The 18,527-nt window shown below is 41.9% G+C and overlaps 1 protein-coding gene across 1 annotated transcript in view; it reads left to right on the forward strand.

Moving 5' to 3' along the window:
* The window catches only part of LOC138880008 (uncharacterized), a 44,871-nt gene that overhangs the window by 6,122 nt on the left and 20,222 nt on the right, over nucleotides 1-18,527 (forward strand). The window contains exon 2 of the mRNA XM_070159657.1: nucleotides 6,087-6,225. Within this exon, the coding sequence (XP_070015758.1) occupies nucleotides 6,087-6,225 (139 nt within the window). The remainder of the gene's footprint in view (nucleotides 1-6,086; nucleotides 6,226-18,527) is intronic.

The raw sequence follows: 18,527 nt of genomic DNA on the forward strand, positions 1-18,527 counted from the left end.
TGACCCACACAGCCTTAAAATCTTCGTCCCCGAAGTGTTTAAAGGCCGTGTTCAAAACTTGATCCCCTCTGTAAAATATTTTGAGTCAAGTCATTTTTTGTTAAAATCACCTTAATAAATGTGCAGGATGAGCACGATGCAAAATGAACATTTTTCAATAATGACCAAAATCCCTGTCAAGTTACGGCTATGGTGGAATGATCTAGGTGTTGAAGGACAAAATGAGGTTAAGAAATATCTGAAAGGTCTTGTGGGTTTGTTGGAAATCCAGCCTCGGGGAGATATCATAAGAGCTTTGGTTACCTATTGGGACCCGGCGCACAATGTTTTCCATTTCTCTGATTTTGAACTCACCCCGACTTTGGAAGAAATGGCCGGATACATCGGGAATACTGAACTTCCCTTGAGGGAAAAATACTTGGTCGCCCCAAGAGTCGTCACGGTACATCGGTTCCTAGATTCATTGAAGATACCTAGAACAGTCCACAACCCGGATCTGGCAGCCGGATTTTGTACTCCATGCTTCATATATGATAGGTACGGTCATGAGGGGGGATTCAATAATCCAATCAACAAACTTGTGCAGCAAAGGAGTTCGTCAGAAGTGGGACAAGCACAGACGGGTAGCGTTCATGATGATGTTCCTGGGCCTTCTGGTATTTCCAAGGAAAGACGGAAACATTGATTTGAAGATATCCGGGGTCGTCAGCACTTTACTCACGCAAAGTGACAGTACTCTCGCGCCTATGGTGGTATCTGACATCTTTCGAGCTCTTACAGCTTGTAAAGCTGGGGGAAATTTCTTCGAAGGTTGTAACTTGCTCCTACAGATATGGATGACCGAGCACCTCTGCCATCATTCCGAGATTTTGAGCCATGGTTCCCCGGAAAAGACCTGCATAGAAGAATCTTACACGAGAACCAAAGAGATCAGTTTGCCCAAAGGAGTCCTGGCATGGACCTCGTTCTTTCAAGCTCTTACTGCCAGCCAAATACAATGGACGTTGGGATGGTTGCCTGTTGATGAGATCCTATATATGTCTGCAGCTAAAACTCATTTCTTACTAATGGGGCTTAAGAGCATTCAACCTTACGCACCCTGCCGAGTTTTGAGACAGTTCGGAAGATGCCAGACAGTACCTCATGAGGAAGATCTTAGCACTCAAGCAGTTGAGATAAGTCCTAACGGACAATTCCCAGAAGCGAAGATTCGCCAAATCTGGAGTGAGTGTCAATATTTGAAATCAGATACTTGCGTGCGGGATCGAGCCAAAGGAGAGACGGCGCCAGGTTACCTTGCATGGTATAGAAGGGAACTTGAGCATGAAAGGCCAGCTAAGAGACCCCACATCCGGAATTTCACCGAATCATCGCAAAGACAGTGGGATTGGTTAGCGAAGGAAAGAGGCTATTGCGCCGAAATCAGCAGGTTAAAACAACAAGTGGGAAGCTTGAAATATGAGCACAACATACAAGTTGCTACCAATCTGGGAGAGCAAAACAGGTTAATTCAGGAAAACGAAATGCTCAGAGCCCAGATCAAACAGATAAGGGTGGATGCGGATAAACAACCAAGGCGTCGATCAGACGAGCAGCTGATAAAAAGGCTAAAAAGTCAAATCAGGGAATGGCAAGATGGTTTGGAGAAATCTGAAAACGTCATAGCAGAGCTCAGGGCACAGTGGGATACAAGAGCAGATGAGCATCGCCGATACCTGAATCAATTGGAAGGCGACCACGAGAAGACTGTTGCTAAAATGAAGAGAGAGATGGCTACACTTGAGATCAAAGCAGCTAATCAGGCCAAGGATTTCCAAATTGAGAGCAGATACTGGTACGACTCAATAGCCCAGATAAAGTTGGAAGTACGGCGACTGAAGCATCAGCATATACAGGATGCTCAAGTATTCAAGATATGTAGCGATCAGATAAAACGCCTACTCGTAGAGAAAAAGCAAACCAGAGATAGGATCAAGGCCATTGCCCATGCCATCACCAGACGATGTCTACGATGTGAGAACATGTCCAGCGTTACCGTCCTCTCGGCAGTAATGGGTTATGTCAAGCAGACTATGCATGAGCTGGAGCAACTTGAGAGGGATCTCACGCCTAGGACCGCGGTGAGGCCGAACGATGCCCCGCGGACACCAATTTTCAAAACCATAATGCACTCATAGGTCAAATCTGTATCTTAGCATCTTCTGCTTGTTTTTCCCATCAGGGTGATTTTTAGTCTATTTTGAGTCTAGGTTTATTTTCAAAGTTCGCTTTTTCTTTTGCAAAATGTAGTTTGTAATAGACCATTTCAACAATAAAGAGGTTGCTTCTTTTACGCTCATTTGTGTTTTTCGAACTACGTAATGATCTGATTCACGTAGGCATCGTGATACGTAGGCAATCCTCATCGGATCCGGTCGCATTTCTTTTACTGCAAAATAATAAAAAAAAAACATAAAAGAAAAACAAAAAAAAAGAAAAAGAAAAAAAGAAAAGAAGGGGAAAAACTAATAAGAGGAAAAATGCCGGAATGACGCATGCTCTCGTAGCAAACATATAGTAATCCACTTAACTGTATAGGTGCATCATGCCCAACGTGAGATTAACTATCTGTTATTTGCTGCAAATTAACCGTGCGTTTGTCGATGAGTATTCCAGGGTTTTTGGAAAGACGGTTGGTTTGGTGAAAGTCTGGCCTCGCACTCATACTTCACGAGGTCAAGGAGAAGTGTTCAACTACCTGTTGTTAGGACCAGAAGCAGTACTCACACTTACTTCACCAGGTCAAAAGGAAGTGTGGAAATGTCTTCAGAAATTCCATTGCAAACAATCCCTGTTTCCGAGGAAAGCTCGATCTCAGCCGTCCTCACACCTGAATCCGCAACTGCGGAGGAAAATAGAATCCTACGGCTCCGCATGTTGGAAATGCTGGACGATTGGAATAATGGGAAAGAGCCGCCAAGTGTCGTCCCCGGATTCCCTGAATTATTCTCCAGGTCAAGTGGGACTTCTAATGTCCCCATAAATTATCCTGCTACCCCATTCGGGTACCCAGCCACCTCAGCCTTCTCTGCTGGATCGCCTTCTGAGCCTCATCCCCGAATGTCATCCACTGATGCAAGCATGAACATCTTTACTGCATCGCCTTGCCCGATTACGGCACAGCCTACCACGTACAAGCCAAGCTTTGACTCATCCTCTTTTACATTCCAAGCACCATCGTTCTCAATAGAACCAACTAGGTTCTCTACCAGCACTAATCCTCTACCGCCTCAGTGCGAACTTGCACCCGGGCAGGATCAGAACCCCAGAATTGCAGAACAAAATGAGATTGCCAAGAGAATGAGAAGCCTTGAACAAAGTTTGAAGAATATGCAAGGATTGAGCGGACAGAAGAGCGTCTCTTACGCCGACCTGTGCATGTTCCCTCACGTGCACCTGCCAGCGGGTTTCAAGACCCCGAAGTTCGAGAAATACGATGGGCACGGTGACCCCATTGCACATCTTAAGAAATACTGCAACCAATTGCGGGGAGCCGGCGGAAAAGAAGAACTGCTAATGGCATATTTTGGGGAAAGTCTAGTAGGGATAGCCTCGGAATGGTATATGGACCAGGAAATGTCCCGATGGCATATATGGGATGATCTCGCCAGAGATTTTGTGAAACAATTCCAGTATAACATCGACATTGCGCCAGACCGAAATTCGCTGTCGAATTTGAAGAAGAAACCTTCAGAAAGCTTCAGGGAATATGCTATTAAGTGGCGTGAACAGGCGTCAAGAGTGAAGCCTCCCATGGATGAAGTGGAAATGGTCACTACTTTTCTCCAGGCTCAAGAATCTGACTATTTCCAAAACATGATGTCAGCCATGGGTAAGCCATTCGCGGAAGCGATCAAGATTGGAGAGATGGTAGAAAATGGTCTGAAAACAGGTAGGATTCTGAGTCAAGCAGCCATAAGGGCAACCTCCCAGGCCGTCCAAAGCGGGTCCGGAGGAATGACCAGAGGGAAGAAGAAAGAAGAAACAACTATGGCAGCCTCGGAAGCAAGGGAGTATCGTCATCCCAGGCTCCGTTTCCCGGAAAGAACCCCACAACACTATTTCCCCCACTCCAATTTGGCATATGCTCATCAACCTTATATGGTCATGAATGCCCAACCTTATGCCCATCCACCACAACAAGCCAACCGAGGCCCAGCTCCACCTCCCAGAAATCAGCCTCCTTACCGCAACCACTATAACCCACAACCCCCACAGAATAACTTTCGCCCTCAGGAGCCACCTCGACGGCGGACTTTCACGCCCATCGGTGAACAATACTCTACTTTGTTCCCTAAGCTAGTCCAATTGGGTTTCTTGCAACCAATCCCTCAAACAAGGCAAAACCCGACATCACCTTCTTACAAAGCTGGAGTCAGATGCGCCTATCATTCAGGGGCCGAGGGACATGATACAAATGACTGATGGTCGTTGAAAAGAGTGGTCGAAAATTTGATAGAGCAAGAGAAAATAGTGCTAAGGGACGAGGAGATCCTGAATGTAACTAACAATCCATTACCTGCTCACAATAATAGGTCGCTGATCGGAATGATTTGCGAAGACAAAGAATTCGACCCCGCTCTGAAAGCCATAATTGCCATTGTCGACACGGGGAAGAGGCCTGACACAGACCAGAAACCAGAAGAGGGGGAGGAGGCCAAAGCTATAAAGAAAGAGCCTGAAAAGAAGGTGGAGAAGAAAGTGGTACCTGTCACACCTCCTTTTTGCGCGCCCGCCCCGAAGGGTTAGATGCGCTGGTGGAGTTTTTCCAATTTAAGTGACAATATTCGAAATGGGATTATTTATTTAATTCAGAATCGCCACTTGGGAAAGGTTTGGCTTTTGGTGTCCCAAGTCACCGGTTTATCTTGAATCCCAAATCGAGGAAATTTTCGACTTTTCCAAATGAAGTCTGCGAACCAGAAATTTTAAGTAAGGAATTCTGTTGACCCGAGGGAAGGTGTTAGGCACCCTCGAATCCCGTGGTTCTAGCACGGTCGCTTAAATTGTTATAATGGCTAAATATCTGATTTAAATACATGTTGTGACTTATGTGCTTTTATTAAGTTTAAACCGCTTTTATTATTATCATTTATTTTTATAGAATTGCAACGTCGTGAAAATGCATCTCGAACCACGTCACAATCAATGCACCCGTGGTCGTCGACACATTTTGACTCCGTTGAGATTCGGATTTGGGTCACATCAATGTGCACCCGTGTTTAAGAAGGTTAAATTATTAAAGGTGCGCCTAAAGCAACTAGCGTATTGTTATTTTGGGAAGGCCGTAAAATTCGCTAAACGGCCTGTCCCGAATTCTAAGTATTTTAATATATACATTTAGAGGGCCCCGCAGCTTGTGCATTTTTGTTTGTCGAGGCTCGTCTCATTTTTATTTAAAAGGATAAACCTACAGTGACTATATTTTCCTATTAAGTTCGTCTCTAAAATAAAAGAAAATCTCTTAATTAATTACATGCTAAAAACGTAACTTATTAATTATTAGTTTACGGCTAATGCGAATGGAAAATTGCGACCGAGTTTGTACAAAGAAAAACTGCTTTCATTCTATATTCTATTATTCAATAATACTAAAACGTGAGATTGACACACCATAATATCAAAACATTTCTTGAGTTGAATTTAGCTAAACTTACTAAGATTAAAGGGATTAACTACTAGGCATTGTTACTAATGGGATTTGAATGTGGTCTTAGGTACTACCTAACGAGACACAACAAAAGGACTAAAATAAAACAAAGCAGCATAGTATAAGTTTGGGGTATCTATACCCCGTATTAACAAAACAACTACAAACTAAATCATGAAAGACCAAACTCAGATGAGTGTTAGTTAACATACATTTCGTACTGTTGAATTGTAAACTAACAACTACACAGGCCCATTAATATACCACAAATATTACAACAAATAACTCTGAACTTCTTCAACCCTTTTTCATTTCATGCTTTCAAACCGTTTCGGTTACACCAATATGGGGACTTGAAATGTGTACCTGGAAATACTGGAAATACTGAAATGCAAAGGAGAAGGAGAAGAAGGTAGGGAAATCAGCAGCAGCAAGAAACAGAACTAGCAGTAGCAGCAGGAAACAGAATAGCAGCAGCAAAAACCAGAGTAACAGCAACAATCAGAACAGCACAACAGAAAGGATTCTATTGCGAGGTGGAACTAGAGTTGAAGAAGAAACAGCCAAATGAAACAGCACACAGTGTGATGGCAACAACACTCCAGACAATCCAATTCCGGGATATACCAAATGCAACAAAACACTAACAATAAACTCGATTGAAACTTAGAAGAAGCAACACTGCCTAACGTATTGACAACAGATGAACTTCAGACAAACAAGACCAAGTTTCTGATTTCCTAATCTGTTTTATCTCTTTCTTGCTCTCTTTCTATTTCTGTATTTATGTCTATCTATCAGATCTCTTCTTTTTCTTTTATCCTCACAGTGTATGTCCTCTCTTTAATATCAGGTGGTATCTTTTCTCTTTTTACTCTCTTCTGTGTATCTCTCTCTATCTCTTTTTTTTTTCTTTTTTAGATGTCCTCTAACCTCTCTTTATAAGCCTTCACATTACCCCTTTTAACAGCCTGTTTTAGAATATCATCACACCCCTCCCATGTGCCTTCCATTTTCAGTTCCACTTTAGCTAATTAAGTATTAAACCCCATCATTCCCTTGGCAGGCTTAACTTTTAAAAGGTTTAATACTTTTAAACTAAAGCAAGGTATGGGCAGTAGAATACATCTGATAGCATATGCTGTCAAACCATTTTTAACTCAAAAAACTCTTTTATGCAGGAAACAGGCTGTGCACAATGCACATGCTGTGCACATGCCATCAACTCAGATTTCAATTACAGATCAGGCCTTAGGTTTCTGAAATCATGTTAACAACTATAAGAAACCGAACTTGGTTCTTAGTTGATTCAGGCAAATGTTCAACAGAAGCAAATCGATTTATTTCGTTCAGGCAGTTGAAACTAATTGACGACTCATGTCGACTCGACTATATTAGCATTAACATACGCAATCGTAGCCAAAAATCAGACATTTAAACAATATCGATACATGATTCGAATTATACTGACTAAGCAGAAATATACTCGAGGAGTCAACTAGTCAGTCAAAAATTGAAAATCAACTACTTGCCCAACACTTACATACACACTATCAGAATAGGAGGGGGATTCAAACAAACACAGAGGTTCAGGTAAAGTGGACAAACAAATGTTGATAAAATTAAAACAAACATGAACCGACTTTTAAAACAAATCACACGGACTAAAACAAGTAAAGGAAAGAAAGCAAACTCACCTTAAAACTCGAAAAATCAAAAGTTTGAACTCGGATTTGGACAGACTTTTCTTAAAGCTGAACGGACTTTAATCGAGAAACACTTCGATTAAGGTCCATTAGACCTTAATTTCCTTGGTTCGAGCAAGACACGGACCAGTGACGAGGAATCACCCAGTTCCAAAACTCAGATCTGGGATTCATGCTTCCCTGATCAGATTCGGACCAAACCAAGTATGGTTTGGTCACGAGGGGGTCTGGGGAGTGTCTGGTGTGAAGCTGGGGTTAAACGGTGTAGATCGAGTTTTGACTCGAATCTTCAAATGAAGATTCGAGGACCTAGAGGATGATTCGAACTAAACGGTTAACAGGTCTATGTTCAGGGTGGTGAGGGGGTTCTATGGTGTTCAGGGCGAGGTCACCGGCGTTCATGCCGCCGGGTTTCATGGTGAAGAGTACAGGGGCGGCTCTAGGGTTTGGGGTTTCTGGTGAAGACGACGAGGCTGGGGTTCGGATAGGGGGGCAGGGTAAGATTATGAGCTTATATAGTTAGTGGGTGGGTTGATCTCAACCGTTAGATCAATCTAGATCTACGGTCTGGATCTGATGGCTTGAGTGGAACGGTGTCGTTTCGAGGGTAAAGGGTTTGGGTTGGTCCGGGTGGAAACGGGTCGGGGCCATTAGTGGGTTATGGGAAATGTGATCTTGGCCGTTGATCAATCTGAGATCAACGGCCCAGATCAGGCTCAAACATTACGACGTCGTTTAGACGTCTTTGGGCATTAGCTGGACTGGACCGGGCAGGCATGGTTTGGGTATTGTTTGTTTGGGCCAATTTTAATAAATTGGCCCAATCCGGAGGGGGAAGATTATTTCTTTTTTTTTTATTTTTTTTATTTTGAAAACAAAACTAAGCAAAAAATCAAATTAAAAATTAAATACACACTCAACACAATTATTTGCACACACACTAAAATATTTCAAAATAGGTAAAATCAAACAAATCAAAATCACGGACGAAGATGCCTGTTTATGCCTTTCTATTTAAACCATGTTACGGTTCAGATTATGCATGACACGTACACATTTTTTTTGAATTTTGTTTTAATAAAGTAAATAAATAAAAATGGGCCAAATTCACAAATAAATCAACAAAGTGCCGCACAGAAATCCAAAAATTGTACAGCAGGACCAATTTTTATTCTTTTGGAGCGACTGTCGCGCAAAACAAAAATCACGTGCTCACAGCTGCCCCTCTTTGTTCGGAAACACAAAGAGTTTTCGTGCAAAGATAAAGTGAGCGTGTATGAGCGATTTTTGCCTATGGACCACTCCGTATGAAGCATGTTTTTTTGAAAGATCTGACCGAATCTTGCTTCAAAGATTTCCTACATATCCTGGGCTAAACAGGAATCAGGTTAATGTAGTTCGAGAAGCTTTGGTAGCTGGGACTACCATGGGATTGCAATGCTTGCTGCTACTACTGTTGCTGTTGTCACTGCTGCGTCACTGACCGCCTTATTACAACCAAACGAAAATTGAAACTAAACTAAACACTTATATGCATGTCAACTGCTAGTTACAAGATTCCTATCTATGATTCTTTTGCGACTTGATCTTGGGTCTTAGCTGATTCTGCTTGTAGACTCCGATCTGAATCTTGATGCTTGCGAGTTGCTACGACTTGTTTAATCTTTGGGGATGCTGAGTGAGATGCGATTGGCAGGGTTCAAGACCTTGATCAAATGTTGGAGTCAATCCGCCTTCCATTTACTCTGATATCTCGGGACATCTTTTTTTTTCTTTTTCTTCTTTGATTCCGAGCTGGGACTCATCTCGTGGGTCATTTCGAATCGTGTGGCTCGAGGTTAGACCTGCGGGAGAAAACAAATGAACGAAATTTTTCTGCCCCAGTTTCACTAGGAAAATTTCGTTAATTATTCGCCAGGAAGTTCATAAAATTGATGAAGGGAAATAAAAATGCTTAGTTCAGGATTGGAGCCTTAATACCGACTAGCTGGGGAAAGGTTCAGTTTAGGGTTTAAAACCCTAATGCCGAACAAAGGAAGAATTCAGTTTAGGGTTTAACACCCTAATGCTGACTAAAGGAAAAATTTAGTTTAGGGTTTAAAAACCCTAATGCTGACTAAAGGAAAAATTCAGTTTAGGGTTTAAAACCCTAATGCTGACTAAGAAGAAAATTCAGTTTAGGGTTTTAAAACCCTAATGCTGACTAAAAGGAAAATTCAGTTTAGGGTTTAAAACCCTAATGCTGATTGCATGGAAAAGCTCAGTTTAGGGTTTAAAACCCTAATGCTGGCTGAATGGAAAAAAGTTCAGTTTAGGGTTTAAAACCCTAATGCTGACTAAAAGGAAAATTCAGTTTAGGGTTTAAAACCCTAATGCTGACTAAAAGGAAAATTCAGTTTAGGGTTTAAAACCCTAATGCTGATTGCATGGAAAAGCTCAGTTTAGGGTTTAAAACCCTAATGCTGGCTGAATGGAAAAAAGTTCAGTTTAGGGTTTAAAACCCTAATGCTGACTAAAAGGAAAATTCAGTTTAGGGTTTAAAACCCTAATGCTGACTGCATGGAAAAGAGTTCTCGGGTTATGCCGAAAAGATTCATCGAGTCATGCTGGGAGGATTTATCGGGTTATGCCGAGAAGATTTATCGGATTATGCCGAAAAGATTCATCGGGTTATGCCGAGGGGATTCGGGTTATGCCGAAAAGATTCGTCGGGTTATCCCGGGAAGATTTATCAGAATATGCCGAAAAGATTCATCGGGTTATGCCGAGGGGATTCATCGGGTTATGCCGGGGGGGATTCATCGGATCATGCTGGGAGGATTCATCGGATCATGTCGGGGAGATTCATCGGGTTATGCCGAAAGATTTATCGGGTTATGCCGAAAGATTCATCGGGTTATGCCGGAAGGGATTCATCGGCTTAATGCCGGGAGGATTCATCGGGTTATGCCAGGAAGATTCATCGGGTTATGCCGGGAAGATTCATCGGGTTATGCCGGGAAGATTCATCGGGTTATGCCGGGAAGATTCATCGGGTTATGCCGAGGGGATTCATCGGGTTATGCCGAGGGGATTCATCGGGTTATGCCGGGAAGATTCATCGGGTTATGCCGAGGGGATTCATCGGGTTATGCCGGGAAGATTCATCGGGCTATGCCGAGGGGATTCATCGGGTTATGCCGGGAGGATTCGGGTTATGCCGAAAGAATTCGTCGGGTTATGCCGGGAAGATTTATCAGATTATGCCGAAAAGATTCATCGGGTTATGCCGGGAGGATTCGGGTTATGCCGAAAAGATTCGTCGGGCTATGCCGGGAAGATTTATCGGGTTATGCCGGAAAAAGGTAAGAGTCCTCGAGTTATGTCGGAGAAGTCATCGGGTTATGCCGAAAAGGAAAAGAGTCCTCGGGTTATGCCGGGAATTTTGGATAAAAAAAAGTTCCTTGGGTTATGCCAGGGAGATCCGGGGTTTATACCGGGATAGTTGAGGAACGAGGTCCTATGCTACCATGATTTGTTTTTCTTTTGAGATGTTCATTTTTTATTCCTTGTCTGCTTTCCTTCCTTTGGTTCTCCCTTTCTTTTTTTTTCTTTTTTTTTATCAGAAATGCACGAAAGAATTATGGGGAAACTTACCATTGGTCGTTTTCCCGCTGCAAGGCTGTTTCAATGCTTGTGTGCTCCATTTCTTTTGGGCTACACCAGCTTCATGCATGGCTTCTTCGGGTCGCACCTGTCTCAATTTCTGGACAAAGAAAACATTGTCAGTTTGAAAATGGCGGTTGGTTTTGGGGGCCTTGACCGTTCCAATTGCTTTGTCTTAGCCTAATTCTTGTTGAAAAACTCTGCCATTGATTAGATTTACATGCGAAAACCTTTGGACTACTCAGACTTGCGTTTCCCGATTTTGTGATGATTTGCCTTATAAGGCTTTGGTTTTTTCGTCCCGTTCTGCTTGGGGATTTTATTAGGGAGACTCTGTGGGGATTTGTACAAGAGGAACTCCGTGTGGATTTGTCCAATGCGAACTCTGTGAGGATTTTTTTTTTTTTTTTTTAGTTACAAACTTGATGGGGATGTGCTGGGGTGGACTTCTTTGGGGAATTGTACAAGGGGAAACTCCATGGGGGATTTGTAACAAGGGATACCCTGTGGGGACTTGTCGGTTTTGGAAGCAAATCAACTACCATGGCCAGTCGGGATGGGACTGACGCGCTACTGAGGTCGTACATTTTATTTGACTCTTGCCAAACGGAGCCCTGTAAAAACGGTCCTGCCACCTTTCTTTGCGATTATTACGGAATTAAGAGTTAGATCAAAAAGAACTCAAAGAAAACTATGTAAAGGAGAACATATGAGTTTAAAGAGAAAAGCCCCTTTCGGAGCGAAAAGAAGGACTTATCTGGAGTGTATGCCAGTTTCAAACTGACATGACATGCCTTTTGGACTGGATGCCCGACCTCCGAGAACTTGCATTTCCTCATGAATCAAAACAGATCTATATTTTTCAAAGCCTGGGAACCTTGCCAGGACTTTCTGAGGTGGAATCATCTTTTTGGCCGACAACGCCCTTTGCGGGTTTTCGCTAGTCGACCTCTCTCATTTCTCTTCTTACTGTCGCCTGCTAGTACTCTTTGCGAGTTTTTACTAAACAAGCTCTCTCATTTTCAATTTCTCTTCTCGCATCGCCTCACGGTGCCCAAAGGTTTTCACCGACAAGACCCTCTTATCTTTATTTTCCTCATTTGTTGTATCGGACCCAAATAATTCCGTCTTCCTATTTTGGAATGCTTCGTTGATTGATCAGAAGGACTTGAAAAAGGTTTGGGGTGAAAAGAATTTGGATTGAACTACAACTTTGGAACCTTTTGGGTGGGATTATTGCTGAACCGTTATAACTTCTGCCCCAGTTTCACTTTTGGGGGACTTTGGATTTTATTTTGATGTGACTGAACCCCAAGGAGAGGTTGCCTACGTATCCTTTCGGAATCAAGTCAGACGTAGTTCATACCACTTTTTTTTTTATTTTTTATTTTCAACAATAATTTCCGGTTCCAAAAAGGGTAATCAAAGAAGAGTAACCAGCTCAAAATGGGTTTGCAAAGGGTTGATAGTGTTTGGGTAGCGAGAATGAAAGCCTTCGTCATCTCAAACTGTGCAAAGATATTTCCAGAGTGATTTAGACAAATCACTGCACCTGCTTTCCAAGCAAGGCTGACGTCGTTTCTTCCGACGTCGCCCAGATACAAGTGCTCCATTTGGTAACGTTTTTCGATGATGTATGGACCCTTATTTCTTGGTACAATTGCTCGTGACAAACCGCAGTTATTAAGGTTATCATTCTGTACGGGTCTAAACCCATTTACTGCTTTCAAACTCTGCTTTAGTGACGGACATTTTCCGAACCATGAACCACTTTTCTTTAGTTGTTCCTACTTTTCAAATTCTTTATATCTCAAATTTTTGACTCATTATTTAAAATCTGATCGGAGTTCTCGTGATCCGGACATGAAGTCCGCAAACATGTCATGTTATTTAAAGCTGCATTTATCAGAATTGAAGAAAACACAAAAGAAAACATAGAAGGAGAAAATGAGTAATGAAACATGATTTCATTTCTTGGCGTTTCGGGGAAGATAAGGGAAAAGGTTGACATTCAGGAAATTAAAAACATGAAAAGTGAAGAAAACATCTGAGTCACCCTCTGGGGTAATTCGTAATGCAGAGAAGGTGGCAAGGCAGGTTCATCAAGACTTCCGTTTGATCAAGAATGGCGTAGCCTTCTAGTTTTGAAGCTTGGTGCTTGGCCCCATGTACGATGCTTCAACGACGCTAGTGCCCTCTCCTGTCTGGACCATGTGTATTTCGCATAGCTTTTCCCTTGTCGCCTCACATATTTCCTCGCTCTCGTCGAGCGGGGACACCTTATCATCTCCCTCTTTGTTGTATTTTGGTTCCTGTGGTATGCGTCCGACAAACACTGGCTCGTTCGGCCGAGGTTGTTTGATCGTCCCCCATACCATGGAGGCCTGCTTGAATACATCACTTATTCCCTTTTCTTGCTCCGGAGTTACCCTGGGTCCTTTTTCTGTATCAGCAATAGCAATTATGGCTTTAAGTGCCGGATCATCTTCCTCGTCTTCACAAATCATCCCAACTATCGGCCCGTTGTTGTGGGCGGGCAGCGGATTATTGGTCACATTTGGGATATCCTCGTCTCTCAACACAATCTTCCCTTGGTCTAACAGATTCTCTACAGCTTGTTTCAATGTCCAACAGTCGTTGGTGTCGTGCCCTTCTACCCCTGAATGGTATGCACATCTGACACCCCGCTGATATGATGGTGATCCCGGGTTCTGCCCGTTCGGTGGTATGGGCTGCAACAAATTCATTTGGACAAGCTTAGGGAATAGGGTGGAAATAGGGTTCACCGATTGGTGTGTAGTTGGGTCTCCTGGGTGGTTCCCGAGGACGGAAATTATTTGGAGGAGGTCGAGGATTGTAGTGGTTTCGGTGAGGAGGCTGATTCCTAGGATGTGGGGCCTGCCCCCGATTGACTGGTTGTGACCGCTGGATATAAGGCTGGGTGATCATGACCATGTAGGGTTGAGGAGCGTAGGTCGCATTTTGGTGGGGGAAATAATGTTGCGAGGTTCTTTCCGAAGAACAAAGCCCGGGATTATGATATTCTCCCACCTCTGACACTGCCATGGATGTTTCCTCTTTTTTCTTCCCTCTTGCCATTCCTCCAGACCCGCTTTGGACGGCTTGGGAGGTTGCCCTTATGGCTGCCTGACTCAAAATTCTTCCCGTTTTCAAACCGTTCTCCACCATCTCTCCAATCTTAATCGCTTCTGCGAAAGGCTTTCCCATGGCCGACATCATGTTTTGGAAATAGTCGGACTCTTGAGCTTGGAGAAAAGTAGTGACCATCTCTATCTCGTCCATGGAAGGTTTTACCCTTGACGCTTGCTCACGCCATTTGATGGCGTATTCTCTGAAACTTTCCGAGGGTTTCTTCTTTAAGTTTGACAAAGCATTTCTGTCTGGTGCGATGTCAATATTATATTGAAACTGCCCTACGAAGTCTCTGGCAAGATCATCCCATATATGCCAGCGAGATATGTCCTGGTCCATATACCATTCCGAAGCGACTCCCACCAAACTTTCTCCAAAATATGCCATTAGCAGTTCTTCTTTTCCGCCGGCTCCCCGCAATTGATTGCAGTATTTTTTAAGATGTGCAATGGGGTCACCGTGCCCATCGTATTTCTCGAACTTTGGGGTCTTGAAACCTGCTGGCAGGTGCACGTGAGGGAACATGCATAGGTCGGCGTAAGAGACGCTCTTCTGTCCGCTCAATCCTTGCATATTTTTCAAACTTTGTTCAAGGCTTCTCATTCTCTTGGCAATCTCATTTTGTTCTGCAATTCTGGGGTTCTGATCCTGCCCGGGTGCAAGCTCGCACTGAGGCGGTAGAGGATTAGTGCTGGTAGCGAATCTAGTTGGTTCCATTGAGAACGATGGTGCTTGGAATGTAAAAGAGGATGAGTCAAAGCTTGGCTTGTACGTGGCAGGCTGTGCCGTAATCGGGCAAGGCGATGCAGTAAAGATGTTCATGCTTGCATCGGTGGCTGATATTCGGGGATGAGGGTCAGAAGGCGATCCAGCAGAGAAGGCTGAGGTGGCTGGGTACCCGAATGGGGTAGCAGGATAATTTATAGGGACATTAGAAGTCCCACTTGACCTGGAGAATAATTCAGGGAATCCGGGGACGACACTTGGCGGCTCTTTCCCATTATTCCAGTCGTCCAGCATTTCCAACATGCGAAGCCGTAGGATTCTATTTTCCTCCGCAGTTGCGGATTCAGGTGTGAGGACGGCTGAGATCGAGCTCTCCTCGGAAACAAGGGTTGTTTGCAACGGAATTTCTGAAGACATTTCCACACTTCCTTTTGACCTGGTGAAGTAAGTGTGAATACTGCTTCTGGTCCTAACAACAGGCAGTTGAACACTTCCCCTCGACCTTGTGAAGTATGAGTGCGAGGCCAGACTTTCACCAAACCAACCGTCTTTTCAAAAACCCTGGAGTACTCAACGACAAACGCACGGTTAATTTGCAGCAAGTAACAGATAGTTAATCTCACGTTGGGCATGATACACCTACACAGTCAAATGGATTACCACATGTTTGCTACGAGAGCATGCGTCATTCCGGTATTTTCCTCTTATTAGTTTTCCCTTTTTTCTTTTTTTTTTTTTTGTTTTTCTTTATGTTTTTTTTATTTTGCAGTAAAAGAAATGCGACCGGATCCGATGAGGATTGCCTACGTATCACGATGCCTACGTGAATCAGATCATTACGTAGTTCGAAACTAACAAGTATAAAAATAAAGAAACAAGTACTCATTTAGCATAGGGCTCAAAAGATTTGACTATTCTTTGTTTATTTAAATTTTTTTTTTATTATTTTTCGGAATTTTTTGAAAGAAATGCTTTTTTTAAAAAAAAAAGAAAGAAAATTTTGTTTATTTTGATTTTTGTTTTAATTTTTAAAGAAAGACTTCTAAAAATTTATTTGCTTTTGACTTGAATTCTGGAAATTTATTAAAAAAGAAAATATGTTTGGTTGATTTTTTTTCATTTGTTTTACCTTTTCTACGGAAGAAAGAATGTATATGATGTTGCCCCTTAAATTTTGAAAGAGGGACTTTTAGGAAAATGATGTGGAATTCTGAGTTTTATTTATTTACAAAAGCACTTCTAAAGAAAAATCCTAATATTTGAAATTCAATTTTTCAATTTTTTTTTTTTTTTAAAAAACATTTTACAAAAGAGAGACCAAAAAGCAAAGAGTATTTTTTTTTTGGATTTTTATTGCTGATTTTTAATTCTTATTACATTATTTCACATGAAAGACTTTAGAAAGAAGAGACTATTTTTATTTGAGTCTAAAGAAAACTTCTATATCATTTTTTATTTCTTTTTTTTTTTGTATTTTCTAAGGAAAAATTTATAAAGAAAGAACTAAAGGGAAATACATATTTTTTTTGGATTTTTAAAAATTGGGGCCGGAACCGATGAGGTTTGCCTACGTATCTCACATCCGGTGAGAATCAGACCCGCGTAGTTCGGTCATGCCGTAAATAGGGAAAATCGAATAAACCTAGAAATCAAGAATACGTATTTTTATTATTTTTGAAAAGAGATAAAGACTAAAGAAAATATTTATTATATTTTTTTTTTACTAAAATTGGACTATTAGTCTGAATTCATAAAAGGGGTACTATGAAAGAAACAACATTTTTTTTTGAATTATGAACTTTCCGTTTTTTTTTACTTTTAAAATAAATACCTTTTCTTTTTTTTTTGGTTTTGAAAGTGATAAAAGAAAATTTTTATATATTTTTTTTTAACTTTCAATAAAAAGACAAATTTTTTTTTTTAGAAAAATTCCGGCGAGGTTTTGATACTACTTGGACATTGGTCTTATTTTCCAAAATAAGTGATTATCTCCCCTACGCTGCTATTTTCTTTTTTTTAGGAACCGGTCAACATGAGGAACCGAAGCAAATGAATGCACAACACAGATAGGAATGCAGCATGATGGTCTTTTCATTTCAGGTTGCCTGTCCTAGACGGACCCAATCCCTGTGTTGAGTCCCCTAAGTCAAATGCAACATGATGCAAATAAGCGTTCCTACTAGGGATCCGGCATGAAGTCAAGTTATTCTAGGTTCGTAACCTGGGTATTTGTTCTAGACTGTGTACCCGAGCGGACAACTCGAGTCGAGGAGGGGGCTACGTACCGGGGACCCGCGAGATCGTCCGGCTTTGTAACTTGTCCGACCTCTTTCTTATTTCAGGTATTGACACTAACAGAATAGGGAGTCTCGACCAGCGAGCTTCTCCCCGGAGGTAAGAAGAGAAAGGTTTCGGCACAGTTTATATACAGTTCAGATAATATCAAAGCGGTAAAAGACAACATTTAGCACGTTATGCAAAAACATGTAATAAAGATCAGATAATAAAGCCAAATATAACAATTATTCTAAGCTCGAATTCTTGAACCCTGAACCAGTGGTTCTGGGTTAAATCCCCAGCAGAGTCGCCAGAGCTGTCACACCTCCTTTTTGCGCGCCCGCCCCGAAGGGTTAGATGCGCGGGTGGAGTTTTTCCAATTTAAGTGACAATATTCGAAATGGGATTATTTATTTAATTCAGAGTCGCCACTTAGGAAAGGTTTGGCTTTTGGTGTCCCAAGTCACCGGTTTATCTTGAATCCCAAATCGAGGAAATTTTCGACTTTTCCAAATGAAGTCTGCGAACCAGAAATTCTAAGTAAGGAATTATGTTGACCCGAGGGAAGGTGTTAGGCACCCTCGAATCCCGTGGTTCTAGCACGGTCGCTTAAATTGTTATAATGGCTAAATATCTGATTTAAATACATGTTGTGACTTATGTGCTTTTATTAAGTTTAAACCGCTTTTATTATTATCACTTATTTTTATAGAATTGCAACGTCGTGAAAATGCATCTCGAACCACGTCACAATCAATGCGCCCATGATCGTCAGCACATTTGGACTTCGTTGAGATTTGGATTTGGGTCACATCAATGTGCACCCGAATTTAAGAATATGATTTAATTAAGCCGCGCCTAAAAAGTCTAACGCGTTACTATTTTTGAGAAGGCCATGAAATTCACTAAACGGCCTAACCCGAATTCTAAATATTATGATTAGTTGTTGAGGGCCCCGCAATTTGTATTTTTTATTTGGCGAGGCTCGTCTTATTATTTACGAGAGATATCCTAAAGTAGCTACATTTTCTATTATGTTTGTCTCTAAAAAAAAAAAAAAAAAAGGGTACGTGCTAATTTACTTAACCAAATCCGGATTTCCTGTCAATCATTTGATTCATTTGGTGAATTGTTTGCAAGATGAAAAACACAGTATTTTGCGGACCCTATTTTTGATTTTAATGAAAATGACATACAGGCTGGTGAAACGCTACATACTCCGAACATTTCTTGAGTTGAATTTAGCTAAACTTACTAAGATTAAAGGGATTAACTACTAGGCATTGTTACTAATGGGATTTGAATGTGGTCTTAGGTACTACCTAACGAGA

This window comes from Nicotiana sylvestris, chromosome 10 (genome assembly GCF_000393655.2).
Source record: "Nicotiana sylvestris chromosome 10, ASM39365v2, whole genome shotgun sequence".
NCBI classification, from domain to species: Eukaryota; Viridiplantae; Streptophyta; class Magnoliopsida; order Solanales; family Solanaceae; genus Nicotiana; species Nicotiana sylvestris.